At 49.3% G+C, this 16,174-nt stretch overlaps 3 protein-coding genes across 10 annotated transcripts; 2 read left to right on the top strand and 1 right to left on the bottom strand.

The window, feature by feature from the left end:
- Positions 1–1,086: 1,086 nt before the first annotated feature.
- Positions 1,087–6,278, top strand: LOC100283782 (RING finger protein 5). The gene is made up of 2 exons (NM_001156681.2): positions 1,087–1,221; positions 5,302–6,278. Exon 2 carries the CDS (start codon positions 5,333–5,335, stop codon positions 6,056–6,058), a length of 726 nt encoding a protein of 241 aa, NP_001150153.2. The 5' UTR covers positions 1,087–1,221; positions 5,302–5,332; the 3' UTR covers positions 6,059–6,278.
- Positions 6,279–6,759: 481 nt separating this feature from the next.
- LOC103645096 (heat shock protein sti1 homolog) lies at positions 6,760–11,022 on the top strand. 7 transcript variants are annotated; one of them, XM_020546549.2, is made up of 10 exons: positions 6,760–6,918; positions 7,031–7,102; positions 7,536–7,674; positions 7,980–8,065; positions 8,206–8,332; positions 8,970–9,114; positions 9,576–9,677; positions 10,250–10,420; positions 10,512–10,591; positions 10,690–11,022. In XM_020546549.2, exons 6-10 carry the CDS (start codon positions 9,094–9,096, stop codon positions 10,709–10,711), a joined length of 396 nt encoding a protein of 131 aa, XP_020402138.1. In that variant the 5' UTR covers positions 6,760–6,918; positions 7,031–7,102; positions 7,536–7,674; positions 7,980–8,065; positions 8,206–8,332; positions 8,970–9,093; the 3' UTR covers positions 10,712–11,022. The 7 variants fall into 7 exon arrangements, with proteins under 7 accessions (XP_020402138.1, XP_020402141.1, XP_035820047.1 ...); XM_020546552.2 differs by lacking the exon at positions 7,980–8,065; XM_035964154.1 differs by having other exon boundaries at positions 8,206–9,114.
- A 330-nt stretch (positions 11,023–11,352) lies between these two features.
- Positions 11,353–15,859, bottom strand: LOC100192481 (uncharacterized). 2 transcript variants are annotated; one of them, XM_008679265.4, is made up of 5 exons: positions 15,613–15,777; positions 13,669–14,632; positions 13,191–13,567; positions 13,031–13,091; positions 11,353–12,936 (listed from the first exon to the last, which is right to left on the bottom strand). In XM_008679265.4, exons 2-5 carry the CDS (start codon positions 14,518–14,520, stop codon positions 12,220–12,222), a joined length of 2,007 nt encoding a protein of 668 aa, XP_008677487.1. In that variant the 5' UTR covers positions 14,521–14,632; positions 15,613–15,777; the 3' UTR covers positions 11,353–12,219. The 2 variants fall into 2 exon arrangements, with proteins under 2 accessions (XP_008677487.1, NP_001131173.1); NM_001137701.1 differs by lacking the exon at positions 15,613–15,777 and adding an exon at positions 15,786–15,859 and having other exon boundaries at positions 12,056–12,936.
- Positions 15,860–16,174: the final 315 nt, after the last annotated feature.

Raw genomic sequence — 16,174 nt, 5'->3', positions numbered from 1 at the left:
CTTCCCATTTCATCTAACTCTTAGAGTTTTGGAAGCAAGATATTTGGATGCTCTGCTTTTTCTGTAGCTGATCCTACATCTTGTATAGTCTAACATTTCGTTCTTTCTTGGACCATCCGTTTATTTAACGGAGGATAGGAGTGGACAGAGACTTCTCGGATTAGAATATGTTTGAATAACTATTCTATTAAAAAAGGTCTACTTGTGATATATAAAAATTGTAGCAACACACAATTATCTAACTATATTTATATTTTTTGAGGTATGTAAACATTCCCTTTTAGTGATGCTAATAAAAAGTGTCGAATAACAATTAGTGTTTTTGTATATCAATATATTTTATTATAGTGCTTTCTTATCTTAATGTATCTTAGCATTATATGTTGGCCCCGTAGCAACGCACGAGCATACACCTAGTATACAATATATTCGAATGGACCACGGTGCTAGTGGCCTAGTGGGCCAGCCCAACGCGGTTAGCCGACCTAGCGAAGTGCCTGGGCCTGCTCGACATGACCCAATTAATAAGTCAGGTCTAGCAGGCCATGCCCATGACGGGTTGTACCAGGCCGAGCCGGCCCGTTAGGCCATCTATATGCATAGCCTATTAAAAATGTTGAACTAAACTCTAAAATAGATGTTTCTTATAATTTTAAATCTTGTTTGCACAAATTATATTGATTTGATATAATCAATTTAAATTTTCCTTTAAATATTGCACTTTCTGATGAGTATGGTTTATCCGTGGGAATAAATTTCCCGACGGGACATAGACAAGAGAAAAAAACTCTCCGTGAGTATTTGTGGGACGAAGATAAAGTTTTTTTATCAGGACGCGAATGAGGAGCTATTTCGCAATGAGAAATTTTATGTTGCCATTCCTATTTCGTAGCGCCATCTATCCGGGCCGGGCTCGCGAAAAGGCCCAACTTACTTACAGTTGCACGTGTACTGGTCTACTGGATGATACGCATACGGCCCGAGAGCCGTACATACACACCGACACTGATTATTATTAATTAAATTAAATAAGTAAATAAAATAAAAAATAATTATAAAAAACGCGCCGCGTCCAGGTCCAGGCGTGCGTCTCCTCTCGCGTCCCCGTCTTCCTCTTGTGATCTTGTCGCCTGCCTCTGCGGCTCTGCCTGCCTCTCTCGAAGCTTCTCGCGTCTCCTGGGTGGCCGTGTCCAGTCTCCCACGCCACCGCCCCGACCGCCGGTAACTTCCGCCGCCACTCCTCATCTCCTCCCTCCCTCCCTCTGCTGCCTGCTACCGCACGGCTGGGTTCCTCCTGCACCTACAGATTGACTAGCACTAGGACTAGAGTAAGTCAGATCAGACCGTCCCCGGATCCCTTGGGTACTCCGCCCGATTCCGGTTCCGCACTTCCGCCCATCGGATGCGCCTGGGCTGGGCAGGCACCAGCTGCTACGTTAGCTTACTTATTATTTGTTACTACTATACTAACCAGATCGATCGCCTCGGCTGTTGTTTTTCCTCGATCCCTGCCGCGACGTCGTATCCTCGACAGGAATGGGATGAGAATATGGGATTTGTTTTGGGGGGGGGGGGGGGGGGGGGGAGGGTCAGCAGACTGTCATGTAGTCCTGGATAGATGGCAGGTGGGGGCATCTCTGCCTACAAAAAAGGACAAACGTGCAGGCCAAGCGGCAGAATCAGTTGAAGAATTGAAATCTCTACTTCACATTTACTGTTCATCTTCTTCCTCTCATGTACCCGGATCCTCTTTCTAGTACCTTTAGGTGCTACTCTGAATTTGTCCAGAAACATATGCGCAGTGTTCCTCTCGCTATTGGTTTGAGTTCGTGAGACGAGTGTTGCTAACATTTGGTATTAGACTAGTTGCAATCCTGGACGATCTACCTCCACCATGGATGCGATGATGCAGCGCCTGCTCGATGAAATGGCGCTGATGGAGGCTCGTATCACCGATGCAATTGAGGGGCGTTCCTCGCTCTCTGATACGTAGGCCACGGTCGGCAACCGCGGCCGCAACTTCCCCGAGAGCGTCGTCGCAGACCTCGCTGTCGACCACCTCTTCGGTGGGGTGTTCGGCTTGGACAACCTCACCCCCATGGCCGCCCAGGATCCCTCTGCCGAGGAGGCCCCGCAGTCGCAAGCGGAGATGGTGGCATCGTCCGAGTTAGAGCCTGTGACTCCTCCTCCCATTGTCTACGAGTTGTACCACCCGCTCTGCCCGGCAGCCCACCGCGTCTGCTGCGCCACCGCCACCGCCACCGCCGTCCTTTTCCCCGCGGTCACTACCAAGCACCAACATACGACGGATGAGAACATCTACGAGGAGGCGGCGCGGTACCCGGCCCTGAAGTAGGGCCTCTCGGTGTGGTACGGGCCCTTCCCACTAGTCCTGACCGGCGACCTAGCGAGTGCTACTCCTTGGATGAGATCGTGTACCACTCCAGCTCGGGGGGGCCTCCTCGACGTGCGGCATGACATGGAGGCACTGCCCCGCTTCTCGGCCGCCTACTGGCGTGACCTCTTTGACTACTGCCACGAGTGCTCACGACACCACTTCCTCCTGGACCACATGGCCCTGGGCTACTTCCCCTACACCGAGCTTGCCACCGTGCCCACCAAGTGTTCGATGCTGGTCCTCAACCGTGGTGCCTACTTCGTCCCCAACCCTCCTCTTAAAGCATCTGCCGACGAAGGGGGCAACCTTCAATCGCAACATTCCACCAACGCGCAGCTGCTCGAGTTCACGTGGGACCTGGCCAACAGCGGGTACCGTTCGACATCCGGCTGGACCTGGTGAAGGGCGTCTCCGCCGTGCTTCCACCGGAGTTCGTGTCTGCCGTCGAGGGCCGCACGTTGCTAACGACGTGGTGGCCGCAGGAGGCGGCACTCTAGCATGAGGCGGTCGGGGTGTTTCTCACTCACTCCCGCTGGAACTTCTCCCTAGAGAGCCTCTGTGCGGGGGTGCCCATATTGAGCGAACCCTTCTTGCAGAGCAGCAGACCACCATCGCCTGCTCCCTCGTCGCCTTGCTCCTGGACATCCGTGTCGTCGTCGGCGACCCCTACTGCTCAGACCCGGACTCGAGGTCATGGACCCCGAGGTCCGTGAGCGGGTCCTACAAGGGAACACCAACCTCCTCATCAACACCTTCCAAGAGATGAAGCTGTTCGCGCTGAATGTGATGTCCATCTTCGGCGAGAAGGAGATGCGGTACATCGAGGAGTTGAAGCAGTGTTATATGTCACTGGAGAAGGGGTTCCACTCGATGACGGTGAGCCAGCCGGGCACCCTGTTTCACGAGGCCATGAAGGCCCTCAAGCGGCTGGGTGCCATCGTGGACCACATCAGCCAGTACCAGCGCGGGCAGCCGTGAGAGTGCGACCTCCTGTTCCTGGCCTCCATCCTGGACAGCGCAAGACGCTCACCGACGCCCAGATCTCCGACAACGTGATCGACGTCATGTTCGTCGCCCGCGAAGCCACCGCCACCGTGCTCACCTGGATGTTCAAGTTCCTCGATGACCACACTGCGTTCCTCAAGGCCATCATCGAGGGCGTCAAGGCGTTCGAGCGTGACCTGATCGCCAAGGCCAACAGCTTCGTCCACGACAACGGTGTTTCCGAGCTGTACCACCTCGCGCCCATCGTCTGTGCTAGCGTCAACGGGAAGCCGTGCATGTGGGTGTGCACAATGACGAGCATGGTGGACGAGTTGGTGGTGTCCGAGGAGGTGGACGAGGTTCTCAACGCCTTGCCCAACAGGCAACCATGGCCGCCACCTATGCACTCCAACTGCGTTGCGAGCATTGCCGACATCCATACCGAGGAGATCAGTCCAGAGCGCAAGCTTGTTGCTGAAGGTCTTGGTCATGATCAACGGACAAGCGAGGTCGATTTGCTTCCAGGTGGTTTGAAGGCACAAACAATTAGCATACTAGTAGGAGATGAGCTTGGAGACTATGCACGTGCACGAGGATTTGAGATATTTGATAAATGTGCTCAGAGAGAGAGAGAGAGAGAGTTCAAATGAGTGAAGCTGCTCTGACTGCAAAGGCACGTATGGCGTTGTTGCATGAGATGGCGGACCATGGGCATCGACCGGATGCAGTTATGTATTTCTCCATGATATCTGGATTGACACAAGCAGGCAGCACATGATCGTATGACTCGACTCGACGGAATTCTACCAGCCGCAGAGCAACTGGGATGCTCTTTACAATTTTGAGCAGTGAGACACATGGAATGATCAGCAGACCAGCAGCTTGGGGACAAGCTGCATTTCAAACGGTGGGGAATGTCAGCAGACTGTCATGTGAGACCCTGGATAGATGTCAAGTGGGGGGTGGGGGTGGGGGATCTCCCTGGGTGCAACGGAGCACTCGCACTTACAGGCACAGTCACAATCACTTGGTATTTCAGCTTTCGTTTCCACCATGCTAGTACTGTAGTCGTTTGCTTCCTCCAGTCCTCCACATGCTCACGAACAGACGGCATCATTCGTTTGTGCTGCGTTATGCTGCTACTGCGTATCATGCTCATTGAGTGCCAACTAGAGCTGAATGCAGTCCTCAAACTCACTACCTCAGGTTGGGGACTGAAAGCAAAGCAAAGCTATGTTCCTGTTTCATCAGTAAAGTACGCAGTATTTCTGTTCTGTTCTGTTCGGTACACCAATGTGCTTGCAGCCCGAGCCCCTATGTGACACACGCATTTTTTTACTCCTTTTGGACATGGAAACACTTCTACATTTGGTGTAATGCAAGCAGTAGTTGGTGCCGACAGGGAAAAAAACAAAGAACAAAAAGAGGGGAAAACAATTATTCTTCAAGAAATATGCTCCTGATTGGTTGCCTGAGCGTCTGATTTTTTTTTAAAAAAGTCTAACTAGGAGTTTATGTCCCGGATGGCTTTTAAGAGCTTTGGCTCTATAGGGTGCCGTTTGGTTCATATATTTGTAACGTAATGGGTAACTGATAACGTTAAATCATGTTTGTTTTAGTCTAACCGTAATCACATACCACACTAAAAATTGATACCAGCCTATTTAAATTTGTTACCACTAGTAATAGATCGTAAACCGTTACCATTACCATTTGCGTTACATTTTTTTGAACCAAACAACACCTAGATGGTATTCCAATTCAAAACCAACACATCACACACATGGCACTATGCCTAACACCTTAAAAACAGAACGGCCGAGTATGATAGCTGCAAATCACTGCAAGCGATTCGATTACAGCACAGTCTTCCAAGAGCAATTGTGTGCATGACAATTGTGGCAATTTCCATTCTGCAGGTAGGTAATTCCAGTTCCAAGAGCACTCGACATGGCGGCCGCTAATGTTGGGGAATCAACAAGCGGCGGCAGCAGCAGCAGCGGCGCCGACGCCGGGGGCGGATTCGAGTGCAACATATGCTTCGAGCTGCCGCAGGAGCCGATCGTGACGCTGTGCGGGCACCTCTTCTGCTGGCCGTGCCTCTACAAGTGGCTGCGCATCCACTCGCACTCGCCCGAGTGCCCGGTGTGCAAGGCCGTGGTCGAGGAGGAGAAGCTCGTGCCCCTGTACGGCCGCGGCAAGGACCGCGTCGACCCGAGGTCCAAGAACGTCCCCGGGGCGGCCGACATCCCCAGCCGTCCGGCTGGGCAGAGGCCGGCCACGGCTCCGCAGGCGGACCCCAACAACGCCCACTTCCCCAACGCCGCCAACCCGGCGAACCCGTGGTTCATGGGCGGCGGCGGCGGAGGCATCCCGCTGGCCAACGCGCGCTGGGGGAACTACACCTTCTCGGCGGCGTTCGGTGGGCTGTTCCCGCTGCTCAGCTTCCAGGTGCACGGGTTCCCGGACGCCACGGCCTATGGCCAGCCAGCTGGGTTCCCGTACGGGTACGGCCACGGCCACGCTTTTCATGGCGGGCACGCTGGAGCACATGCCCACGCCGCAGCTGCAGCTCCTCGGCACGCGCAGCACCAGCAGCAGCAGGCGGATGTGTACCTTAAGGCGCTGCTCATCCTAGTCGGCGTTCTGGTTATCGCGAGCCTCGTCACGTTCTAGGGCGTCGCCTGTTGGTAGGTGTTCATCATATTGTTGCTGCCTTGCTGGTAATAAATAAGAGAGAGAGACAGAGACAACACGACCGAAACTGAATTATTCAGAGCGGTGCAATGTGTTGATAGAAGGGTTGTTGTTGTACATGCTGATACATGATTGTATACTGTGGTCTTTGAACATACATTATTATCGAATAATAATCTGGAGGCTCTGTTTGAAGTAATCTGTATTCGTTTGCTGTGAAGAAACAATGAAAACCTTCATGTCAAATGCGATTTGGTTCCAATTTGAAAGGATGAATCTGATACCTTCTTCCCTGTGTGGCAGCTTTGGTTCTATTTGGTTCAACTTTTTTTAATTAGTTTTTCTGATAATGGAAAGAATATGGTTGTAAAGAAAATCTAAGTATCGATAAGATTATATACTAAGGAATATTAAGGTGTCTACATGGTTCATAATCCAGAAAAGAAAATAATAAATTTTTAATATTATAACGACTCAACCGAATATATATTTATATTAATTTTAGCTAGTTTTTATCAAATCGGTTTTTTAAAACACTGGCTGAGGTTCGGCGGAAGCTGAAAATAGCTTTGACTCTGCTGCTCCAGAGGCAGAGTGGGGGGAGGAGCACACGTGTCGAGCTCCCACTCGTGCCCGCGCTGCCCTCCCGCCTGTCTCTTCCTTTTAACCCTCCACTGCACTTCACTCCCCAGTCCCCACACCTCCAAAGCCCAACCACTCTTCTCCGATCGATTCGAGGCCGCCGCGCCTCCGCCAACCGTACCGCTACCGAACAGGAGAGAGGATGCCGCGCCGGGAGGTGTCGCTGCCCGACGCCTTCAATCTCGTCCTCGGCAAAGGTTCGTCGTGTGTTTCGTTTCTGTTCTCTTTCTTCCGAATCCGCTAAACCCTCCCCGTCTCACTCACTGCTGCTGGCTGCTGTGCTGCATTGGCGGTTCTGGCTCCGAGCAGATCGGGACAACTGGCCTCCCGCAGCGGGCCTCCTCGTGGCCGCCTACTACGGCGACATCCGCCGCCTCAAGGGTACGTGCTGCCTGCTGCGTACGCCCCCTCTCCAGCCCTCCGCCACGGCTCAGGGGTTTTGCCTTTTGCGTTAGGGGAAGTGTTACTGTCAGATTAAGGGGTTTGATCATTTACAATGATGACTGATCGATCGATGTTTGTGCTGTGTTGGGACTTACCTGATTCCAAGCGTATGGCTTGGTGCATCTCCATCACAAATTGCACTGCGCCATCACAGCGTATGGTTTGATCATCGCACGGAAATGAAATGGACAAATTTGTTAGTTCTTGTACGGATAATCATTGGTTTCCATGTATGCCCTTCAAGGAACTGCGAACAAAAGCATTTTATTTGGAGTAGCACTGTAGCTATTGAAATTTAAAACTTATTCCCCAGAAACCATTTATTTACTATACATTCTGTGACCATCTGTTTTTTCATATGTTTCTTCAGGGCGTCCTGAAATAGCCAAATTCTTGCTTTCTAAAGGAGTTCGTGTTGATGTGGAATCAAGTGTCTTGACCCCACTGATTATTGCTACCTTTAGAGGATATCTAGTATCGTGAAGATTTTATTGGAGCACGGTGCAGATGTATGTGCTAATTGTAACTCTTATTTTTATTTGCTCTGGAACCTGCACGGTTCACTGCTCTCCCACATTGTTCCCGGTTGTATTCTCAGTTTCTCTGAACTACTGATGTGTGACCCTGATCAAAGATATGGGTAACTGGACACCCAGACATAAGCAGCTATGATGTTCTAAAATTCAAACAGTAGGACATTAGGAACATATACACTTCAATAATATACTATTGTTTTTTTTCCATCTGAAATTCTCTGCTTCTCTAGTGCGTTTTTTTTCTTTTGGCATTGATATTGATTTTTCGGTTCTTGCAGCCCAACGAGCTTTGATTGATAAAGTTACACCATTAAGCATGGCATTAAAACACTCTTATGTGTCTTGTTTGAAACTTTTGGTTCAAGTAAGCTGTTTGCTACATTCCGACTGCAATCGAATTTCCCCCTACTGATGCTGGGTCTAGCTCTGCAATTATGTCTTTGTTAGTCATCGGTTTATGGAGAAAGCGTATGATTCCTTTGTCTTCTTAAATTACCTTTGTAGGCTGGAGCTAATGTGAATGGTTTTGGATCTATCTTATAATCCCTTGGCAAGAGCTGCAGAGAAAGGTTTGACTGAAGCTATCAAGTGCTTGTTGGAAGCTGGTGCAAATCCAAACGTTCCTGACACAGTGAGATTTGCTTCTTGTTACATGCATCACTATAGTGATTTGCTTGATTTTATATCTTCCATAGCGTAATCTAATACACATATGCAATGCTGGTAACACAAAATATGATGCCATACAAGAATGTTCTTATGACAGTACAAGGTCTGTGTGGGAAGTAAACAATAAGATGTGGTCGGACTGCTTTGCTTGCTTACTTATTTTCTGCATAAGCTTATTACTGTTTTGGCAAGTCTTATGTTTTAGTTATGTTAGGAATACATATGGTTGCAACATAATAGGCTTCCTTGACCTGCTATGACAGGAGTGAATTAATAATCTTTGCGTTGGTCTGTGTATGGAATGGACTTAGAAGTGATTGCGTTCTGGATCTATAAGTAGTTAAGTACTTTGTTAGCGTTTACTTTGATTGTGTTCAGGATTTAGTGTTCTTGCTGCTGGAGCAATGTTCTTCAAAGATTAATAGTTTTTAGGCGCTTACTCTGATTTTGTTCACTTCAGGATTTAGTGTAGCTACTGCTGGAGCATAGTCCGTCAAGAATTAATAATATTTAGTTGGAGAATGCTCAATTTGCTATTCTTTTTATTTTAAAATTTTCTATACTTCATCAATATGTTTGTTTGCTCAACATTTTGGTAGGCTGCCAATAGAATTGGCTGCTGAGTATGGTACATGGGAAGATGTTGAACTTCTATTCCCTGTCACTTCCAAAATTCCAACAGTGGCAGATTGGAGTGTTAATGGAGTAATTAGTAATGTACACATGGAAGTCACACAACTAGAGGTATGCCACTTCAACATGATCATGCATCATCAACAGTTCTGTGCACATTCATTCCTTGTACAATTATGACCATAACCTTGTTGAATCAACATTTAATGAGTTTCTATTGACCTATCAAATGTGATATGCATGTGTGTTTAATTTGTATTAGAGATGCATCTGAGCTGCTCCCTAAACTCCCTTCCTGGATAACTGTTTGATTGAATGATGCTTTCTTGAATAGGCTTAGGAGATTCCTTAACTCCTGTACTATTCAAAGGACCCACGTAGACCAGTTTCTCAAATGAGTATTTTTTCTGTCTGGAATAGCAAAGTCAGAACTGGGACTGTTACAACGATAAGCAACACAATGAAAAAAATCGTTACGCTTCACCATAACAACCTGTTATACCATTGCCTCTTTTCTACATGCACTGGATCGTTGGACCTACGCCTGATTTAGTTTGCTGTGAGTTGTCTAGGATGACGAAATTGTCAATAAGAAAAAGTCCGAGCTGAAACGACAAGGAGCTGATGCGTTTAGCAAGGAGGATTATCTAAACGCGTCAGTATTCTACACACAGGTATGGTCTTAGACATCACTTTCACTTGGAGGCAGATCCATGTCCATGAAGCATGTTCTTCCTTAGTGTGCCTTTGTATAGTCACCTCGATCTACGATTTCCTGTGTTTTGTCCTACTGAAATTGGGGGGGGGGGGGGTCCAAGCTGTTTATCTTGACTGCCTTTCTCTTTGTTTGGGTGATATTGTTAGCTGACTTAACAAAAAATCCCCGGCAACATTTTTATACTACTACCCACGCGGCTCCTTAAAAAGATTAGGATCACCTCAACAATACATGGCACTGATACATACTCTGGTTGCTTTTGGAGCAATTCTGCATTTGGGTTGGGTTGCTATTCTACATGGCATTTGAATTTTGTTCATCCTTGTTAGAGTAGACGCACTAAACAATTCAAACCAAAAGTTTAAGCCGATAGGAGAAGGTAGTCAATCCACTTATACACTTAAACAATCCCACCTAAAGACCAAATGGCAAATGACTTCTCTAAATCAAGTGGTACTTTCTCGGATGTGGCGGCAGCCAAAACACACAAACACACACACACATTTGATACTGTCTTGTTGACTGCAGGCCCTGAAGGTTGATCAGTTCGACGCAACACTGTTCTCAAACAGGAGCCTTTGCTGGCTTCGCCTGGGTGATGGAAAGAAGGCTTTGCTCGATGCTATAGAGTGCAAACATCTGCGTCCGAATTGGGGAAAAGCCTACTACCGGCAAGGAGCTGCCCTGATGTCTCTGGAGGTGCAGCAACAGAAGATTACATTACAGATTAAGAACCTCTGCTGTTCCTCATCTGCTACCTAAGTCAGTACTATGCACTTGCTTTGCTCAGGATTACAGCAGTGCTTATGATGCGTTCTCTCATGGCTTGGAGTTGGACCCAGAAAGCGAAGAGATGGAGAAAATGCTTTGGTAGGAGAAATCACTAGCTGTAGCTCCACTGTGCTCCAATGCCCTTGTCTTGGCACCCTCTTTTGCTTCATGTCCTTATGGCCATCTGGTTGCTGCAGGGAGGCGATGGACCTGAAGTAGTAGTTGATGTCTTGGATCGTAAGAAGATGACTTGAGAACTGGAATCTCTTCAATTTTGGTGTCGTAGAATTGACACGAACACTCGGATGGTTGCCTACTTTTGCATTGACCTAAGTTTGCTAGTCCTGAAACGATGCTGCCTCTTTTTTTCTGTCGTGTGTAATTCACGGAGGGTAGCGGCAGTTTAGAGACCACCGCAGGCTGCTAACTATCTTTGATATGATCGTGGTAGCCGCAGCTACAACGCTTCTGACGCCCTGTTAACTGAAACGATGTGTTCACCGAGATGCCTTTGCCGACATGCTTGGTCCCCCTTCACATGTTTTTGCTTGGCTAACTCGTGTTGTTTGATCGGAGCAAAGTACTTACAAAGTAGGAAGTGTGCCAAGGTCGTAGCATATCTTCCTTCTATTGCTGAGGTGATATGACAGAACTGACCTGCAACAAGCTTTGTTGTTTCATAAATACGGTGTGTTTGAATGCACTAGATCTAATATGTAGTTGGCTAAAAAGTTACTAGTAGAGTTAGCTAGCTAACAAGTAAATATCTAACTATTAGGTAATTTGCTAAAAGTAGCTAATAGTTAAATTATTAACTATAATGTTTAGATGTCTTTAACTAATTTTAACAGCTAACTATTAAGGGGGTGTTTGGTTACCCCAAACTAAAATTTAGCCTCTGTCATATCGAATGTTTGAACCTCCGTTCCGGGTATTAAATGTAGTCGGATTATAAAACTAATTTCTCAGCCGAAGATTAAAAGACGAGACGAATCTAGTCCAGTTGGTTGGGTCTATATTTCATACTCCTATTTGAAAGTCAAATGCTTGATGTGACCCGGACTAAACTTTAGTCCCTACAACCAAACACCCCCTAAGCTAACTATTAGCTCTAGTGCATTTAAACACATCCTCTCTAAATGCATTTCATCTTTCATTTGCATACATCTCTCAGGTCACCAGACTTGACACGAAGGAGCAGTGTGTATGTTCATAGGAGCTGTTGTTCTGGACATGGTTTAGATGTCATTCGCACACCTGATTGCGATGAACTCGTAGAAATGCTTTTAAAACTTGATTACTGGTCTAAACTGGCTAGGCCCCGTTCGAATGTCATCACATAACAACAGTATGGTGGCCAAATCACAAGCTTTTACACGTATAGTATAGTGTGTTTCATCTTTACAAGATCCTTTCCCTTTTCCTTTTCACCCCTATCACCCCAACCCACCTACGCTACATTACATTTCCTGCTATACCAGTATACCACCAATCTGTATACAATTGAAAAACTACAGGCTACTACAACCCAATGCTCCTTTCAGGCACATATGTAACACATATATAATCATCTGAGGTACTCTCTTCCGTTCCAAATTATAAAACGTTTTGGGTATATCTAAACACATATCTTATATTTAGTATAGCAAAGGCCATGGATTTAGAAAAGCCAAAAAAAAAAACGTCTTGCGATTTGGAACGGAGAGTGAGTATAGGCAAACGAACAATCACGCCACAAAATCATGGAGAAGGGGCGACTGCTCGAACCGTTGCCGCTGATCCATCTGGCTCATGGACTCGTAGTCCGGCGACGCCACGCTGACACCGAGAGGAGCGGCGGTGGCATTGTAGATGTCGTCGTCTCCGACACCGATTCCGACACCGGGGAAGCTCTGCTGAGCGTGCGGAACCGAGAGGCTGCTGCTGGAGCGCTGCAGCCCCAGGGTGAGCGACACGTTGCCGTTGCCGTACCTGCCCAGCTCCGCCAGGTGGTACGCCATGAACCGGGCGTTCTCGTCCTGGTGCTGCGCCACGGCGCTGTGGTGGAGGAGGAGGCCGCCGCCGCCGTCGTTCGGTCGCTGCTCCTTGAGCATCAGGCTCATGAAGCTGTCGTCGTGGTCGTGGTCGTGGCCAGGCTCGTTCTGGAATAACCCCATGGGCGCTCCAGCGGCGGCGGCGGCGACGCTCATGGCCCTCATGCTGGCTCCTCCTGGTGGCTCGCTCAGCTGGCTGCTGCTCTCGCAGACGGCCCGCGGCGTGCAGCAGCTTCTCGCCAGGTGGTCCTCCTTGTCTCGCGAAGACGCCGTCTTGGCCTTGCTTCCTGCTGGCGCGTTGTCGGAGGAGGAGTTGGAGTCTTGCTCGATGTCTCCGGTCTCTTCCTTGTACATGTCCTCGATCATGGGTTTCCAGAGGCGGACGCGGGCGTTGATGAACCAGTTCGAAATCTGGAGACCCGAGGCATGGGAGCACGGTCAGAATACAGAGGTAAAGATTCATGAGACGACTCTAGTCTTGATTAATCAGAGGCATCGTCGTCACCTGACTCCTCGTCAGGCCTGTTTGCCTTGCCAGCATCAGCTTTTCAGAATCCTTAGGGTACCTGCAGGACAGTGCCATCAGCCATGACAAGATGGTGAGGAAGAAGGAGAAAAGAACAGCTAGCGCGCGCCACAGCCACAGGTGAGAAGCTGCTGCTTACGGGTGAAGGAAGTGCTCGAAGAGCCAAGCACGAAGAATGGTGACGGAGTTCTCAGGAAGGCCCCTCTGTGGCCGCCAAGCGTTCTGCGGGATCATGCCGTACTGCTGGAACGCCCGCTGCTGCCTGAGCTGCTGGTCGATGTAGCGGAGACGGGTCAGCCTGCCCTCCCTGCCGGACGAGCTCTCCTCCTCCCCGAGCTTCTTCCTGATGACGCTGATCTGGTCGTTGATGGCGTCCTTGAGGCACCGGAAGTGGCGCGAGATCGTCTGCAGAGCCACCGCGGTGTATGGCTTGGCGGCTCCAGCCCCCGCTACCATGTCGAAGGACGAGACCACGCTCTGCATTTGGTGGTAGTAGTGCTTGTACTTCCGGTCCACCTGGGAATAATACGTTTCCACAGCATTAAGAAAAAAAAAAGAAATTATGAAGAAGAAGAAGAGGAGGAGGAAGAAGAAGTTTTCAGTTTTCAGTCACCCACCTCGTCCAGCATCGCCATCAGCTTCGCCATCTTGTTCTGAAGCTCCTGCTTCTCGGCAGTAGAAAGCTCCGGTGCAGCGTTGGCGCCAGACTCCTGCGGACCCTCACTCTTGGGCCCTCCTCCCTCGTTCTCCTTCCCTTCCGTCTTCCCTGCCTCCACCTGCTCTTTCTGGGCCTTCTGCTTGATGCTGTTCCAGACGTTGACGACCTCGTCAAGCAGCTCCTGTGCCGCCTTCAGATACCTCGAGTTCCGGATCGCCCGCGACGGCTCCGAGCCAAGGCCGCCGCTGCCGCCGCCGCAGCCATGGTCGTAGGAGTGCGGCGACAGCATGTCTGCCTTGACGACAGGCCAGTACGGCAAGGCAGGCGCCATGATGTGCGTGTTGAGGCTCAGAGACAAGGAGCCTTGGCCGCCCTGCGCCGGCGGGCCGTGGCTGCCCAGAACGCCGAAATCGAGCTGTATGCCATTCGGGGCGTCGTCATGGATGGCATCGGCTGCGCTGCTATGTGATCCTGATCCATCCATCATGCGCATCAGCACCTCGTCCTTCATGCCTCTGGCTAGGCCGAACGAGCGCCGCTGCTGCCCCAGCATGTCGGGCTCGATCTCCCTGGCAGACGAGTCATGGGACATCACCGAAGGATGTCCAGGTTCAGGCATCTCGATGCAGTCCTGCTGGACGCCGCCGAAATCCGTGTACGGCCCGCCAGAAGCCGGGCTGTTCAAGTAGAGCAAGTTCCCCAGAGCCGACGGCAGAGGAGGGTAGGACGCGGTGCCATTGCCGGGGTCTCTGGAGTACATGTTCTGCGACGGCTCCCTTTCACTGCCCTGGCTCGAGTAGTAGGTAGCCATCGTGCAGCTCTGGCCGCTCGGCTGATGATGGCCACCACGATCGAACCGCCTTGGAGACTGACTGATGAACGAGGTTTCAGCAGCCGACTGAAAGCTTCAGCTTACGGCGTTCCTGAAATCGAGTCACAAGAAATCCAAGATCGATTATAAGTTCTCTCTTCTCTGCAGCAGTATAAATGACACGCCGATTTAGTACCCAAAAAAAAACAGAAACTTTGTTCGCAAAAAACGGTTTAGTACGAAACAAAATTCGATCTGCTATACCAAGACAAACAATCACACGCCTCAAGAAACCAAAAATCAAATAATTCGAACTAATAAGCCCTTTTTCTGTTCAATCTGGGAGAAGAGATAAAACTGCTTAGCCTCCTCGTCCACGGTCTTGAGGCACACACAACAAAAACAACAAAAAAAATTCTAGTAGAAACTATATATTCACGACGTAAAAGTGGCTGAAAGCAGGAGAGAATTAGGAGGCAAAAAAAAAAAAACACCCGCAGCTTTAATTCAGTTGTGACTGGCACAGTATTTCTACGGATTGCAGCTATACCAATCCGAACAGCTGCAACAACAGATGCGGCTGTATAATACTAGATAACAGAGAAGAAGATGAAAAGACGTAAGATTTCCTTGGTCGAAAAACGCACTTGGGGTGCAGTAATAAGTAATTGCAACACAGCACAAATAGAACCACATAAAAAAAGGGCAGGAGTAAAGGGAACAGAGCTTGGCTTTCTTCCAATGGTAGAAACATCCAAAGAGGAAGGGGGAATTCGGAGAATTCATCCATCCCCAACCCCGAGGGCCCCAACGCTAGAAACAAAGAGAGAATTCGAAGGAACCGGGATACTACGTGGTTCGGCAGCATCATCAGTAACTTTGGTCGTCGGTGCGTACGGCAGAGCGAGGGAAGGAAGAACTTTGGTGAGCGCGTGCGCGTGCCACCACCTCAATCTCAGAAAACCCAACAGCAGCACAAGAAAAAGAAAAAAAAAAGACCAACTGATTCATCGTCCCGCGTCCGTGTCGAAACTGAATTCGGAGCTCAGTCTCTCCATCCAAATTCAGAGAGAAGAAACAGCAGCACCCTACCGACTCTCTGCTAATCGGCTCGGGAAGCGATGAACAGCAAGCGTGAGAAAGCAGAATTCAGACTACTTTTTTTTTTCTTCTCATCGGGCGAACCAGATAGAAGAATTCCGTCTGCTCATGCAGCAGCATGGTGCAGATTGTACTGAGAAAATGGGAGGGGAGGCGAGCTGGACCTGAAGGGTGTGCGTGGCGTGGTACTCTCATGGGGAGGGAGCAGGCGACAGGGATTGCCTCCGCAGCAACAAAGCTGATCCTGGTGAGGCTGAGAGGGTCGAGGGGAGGGGGAAGAAGGAGAAAGATAATAAATCCTCCCAATACGGGGGACAAAACCAGATCCTTCCCCGGATAAAATAACAGCTCCAGAAAGAAAGAAAAAAAAGGAGCTAATCTATAGCTCCCTTTCCTCCTCTTCCTCCTCTCTCTCCTCTGCAGAGCACCAGGCAGGCAAGAGTCTGAGCTCCCTCCCTCTCCTCCTTGACCTCGAGTGATATGGAAAAGGGCTGGGAGGGGACAAGAAGCTGGAGCTGAAGCTGTGCTTGGCTATAGCAGCACCCACTAACAA

This window comes from Zea mays, chromosome 1, assembly GCF_902167145.1.
Source record: "Zea mays cultivar B73 chromosome 1, Zm-B73-REFERENCE-NAM-5.0, whole genome shotgun sequence".
NCBI lineage: Eukaryota > Viridiplantae > Streptophyta > Magnoliopsida > Poales > Poaceae > Zea > Zea mays.
The sequence above is the reverse complement of the archived record's forward strand: the minus strand, read 5'-3'. Positions and strand labels throughout refer to the sequence as shown.

Coding starts and splice junctions, on each gene's coding strand:
- LOC103645096 (XM_020546553.2), top strand. CDS start 9,094: ATGGAAGTCACACAACTAGAG. Junction 10,421..10,511: donor CTGCCCTGATGTCTCTGGAG/GTGCAGCAACAG, acceptor TGCTTTGCTCAG/GATTACAGCAGTGCTTATGA. Junction 10,592..10,689: donor GAGATGGAGAAAATGCTTTG/GTAGGAGAAATC, acceptor TGGTTGCTGCAG/GGAGGCGATGGACCTGAAGT.
- LOC100192481 (NM_001137701.1), bottom strand. CDS start 14,520: ATGGCTACCTACTACTCGAGCCAGGGCAGTGAAAGGGAGCCGTCGCAG. Junction 13,568..13,668: donor TGATGGCGATGCTGGACGAG/GTGGGTGACTGA, acceptor TATTATTCCCAG/GTGGACCGGAAGTACAAGCA. Junction 13,092..13,190: donor TTCGAGCACTTCCTTCACCC/GTAAGCAGCAGC, acceptor ACTGTCCTGCAG/GTACCCTAAGGATTCTGAAA.
- LOC100283782 (NM_001156681.2), top strand. CDS start 5,333: ATGGCGGCCGCTAATGTTGGGGAATCAACAAGCGGCGGCAGCAGCAGC.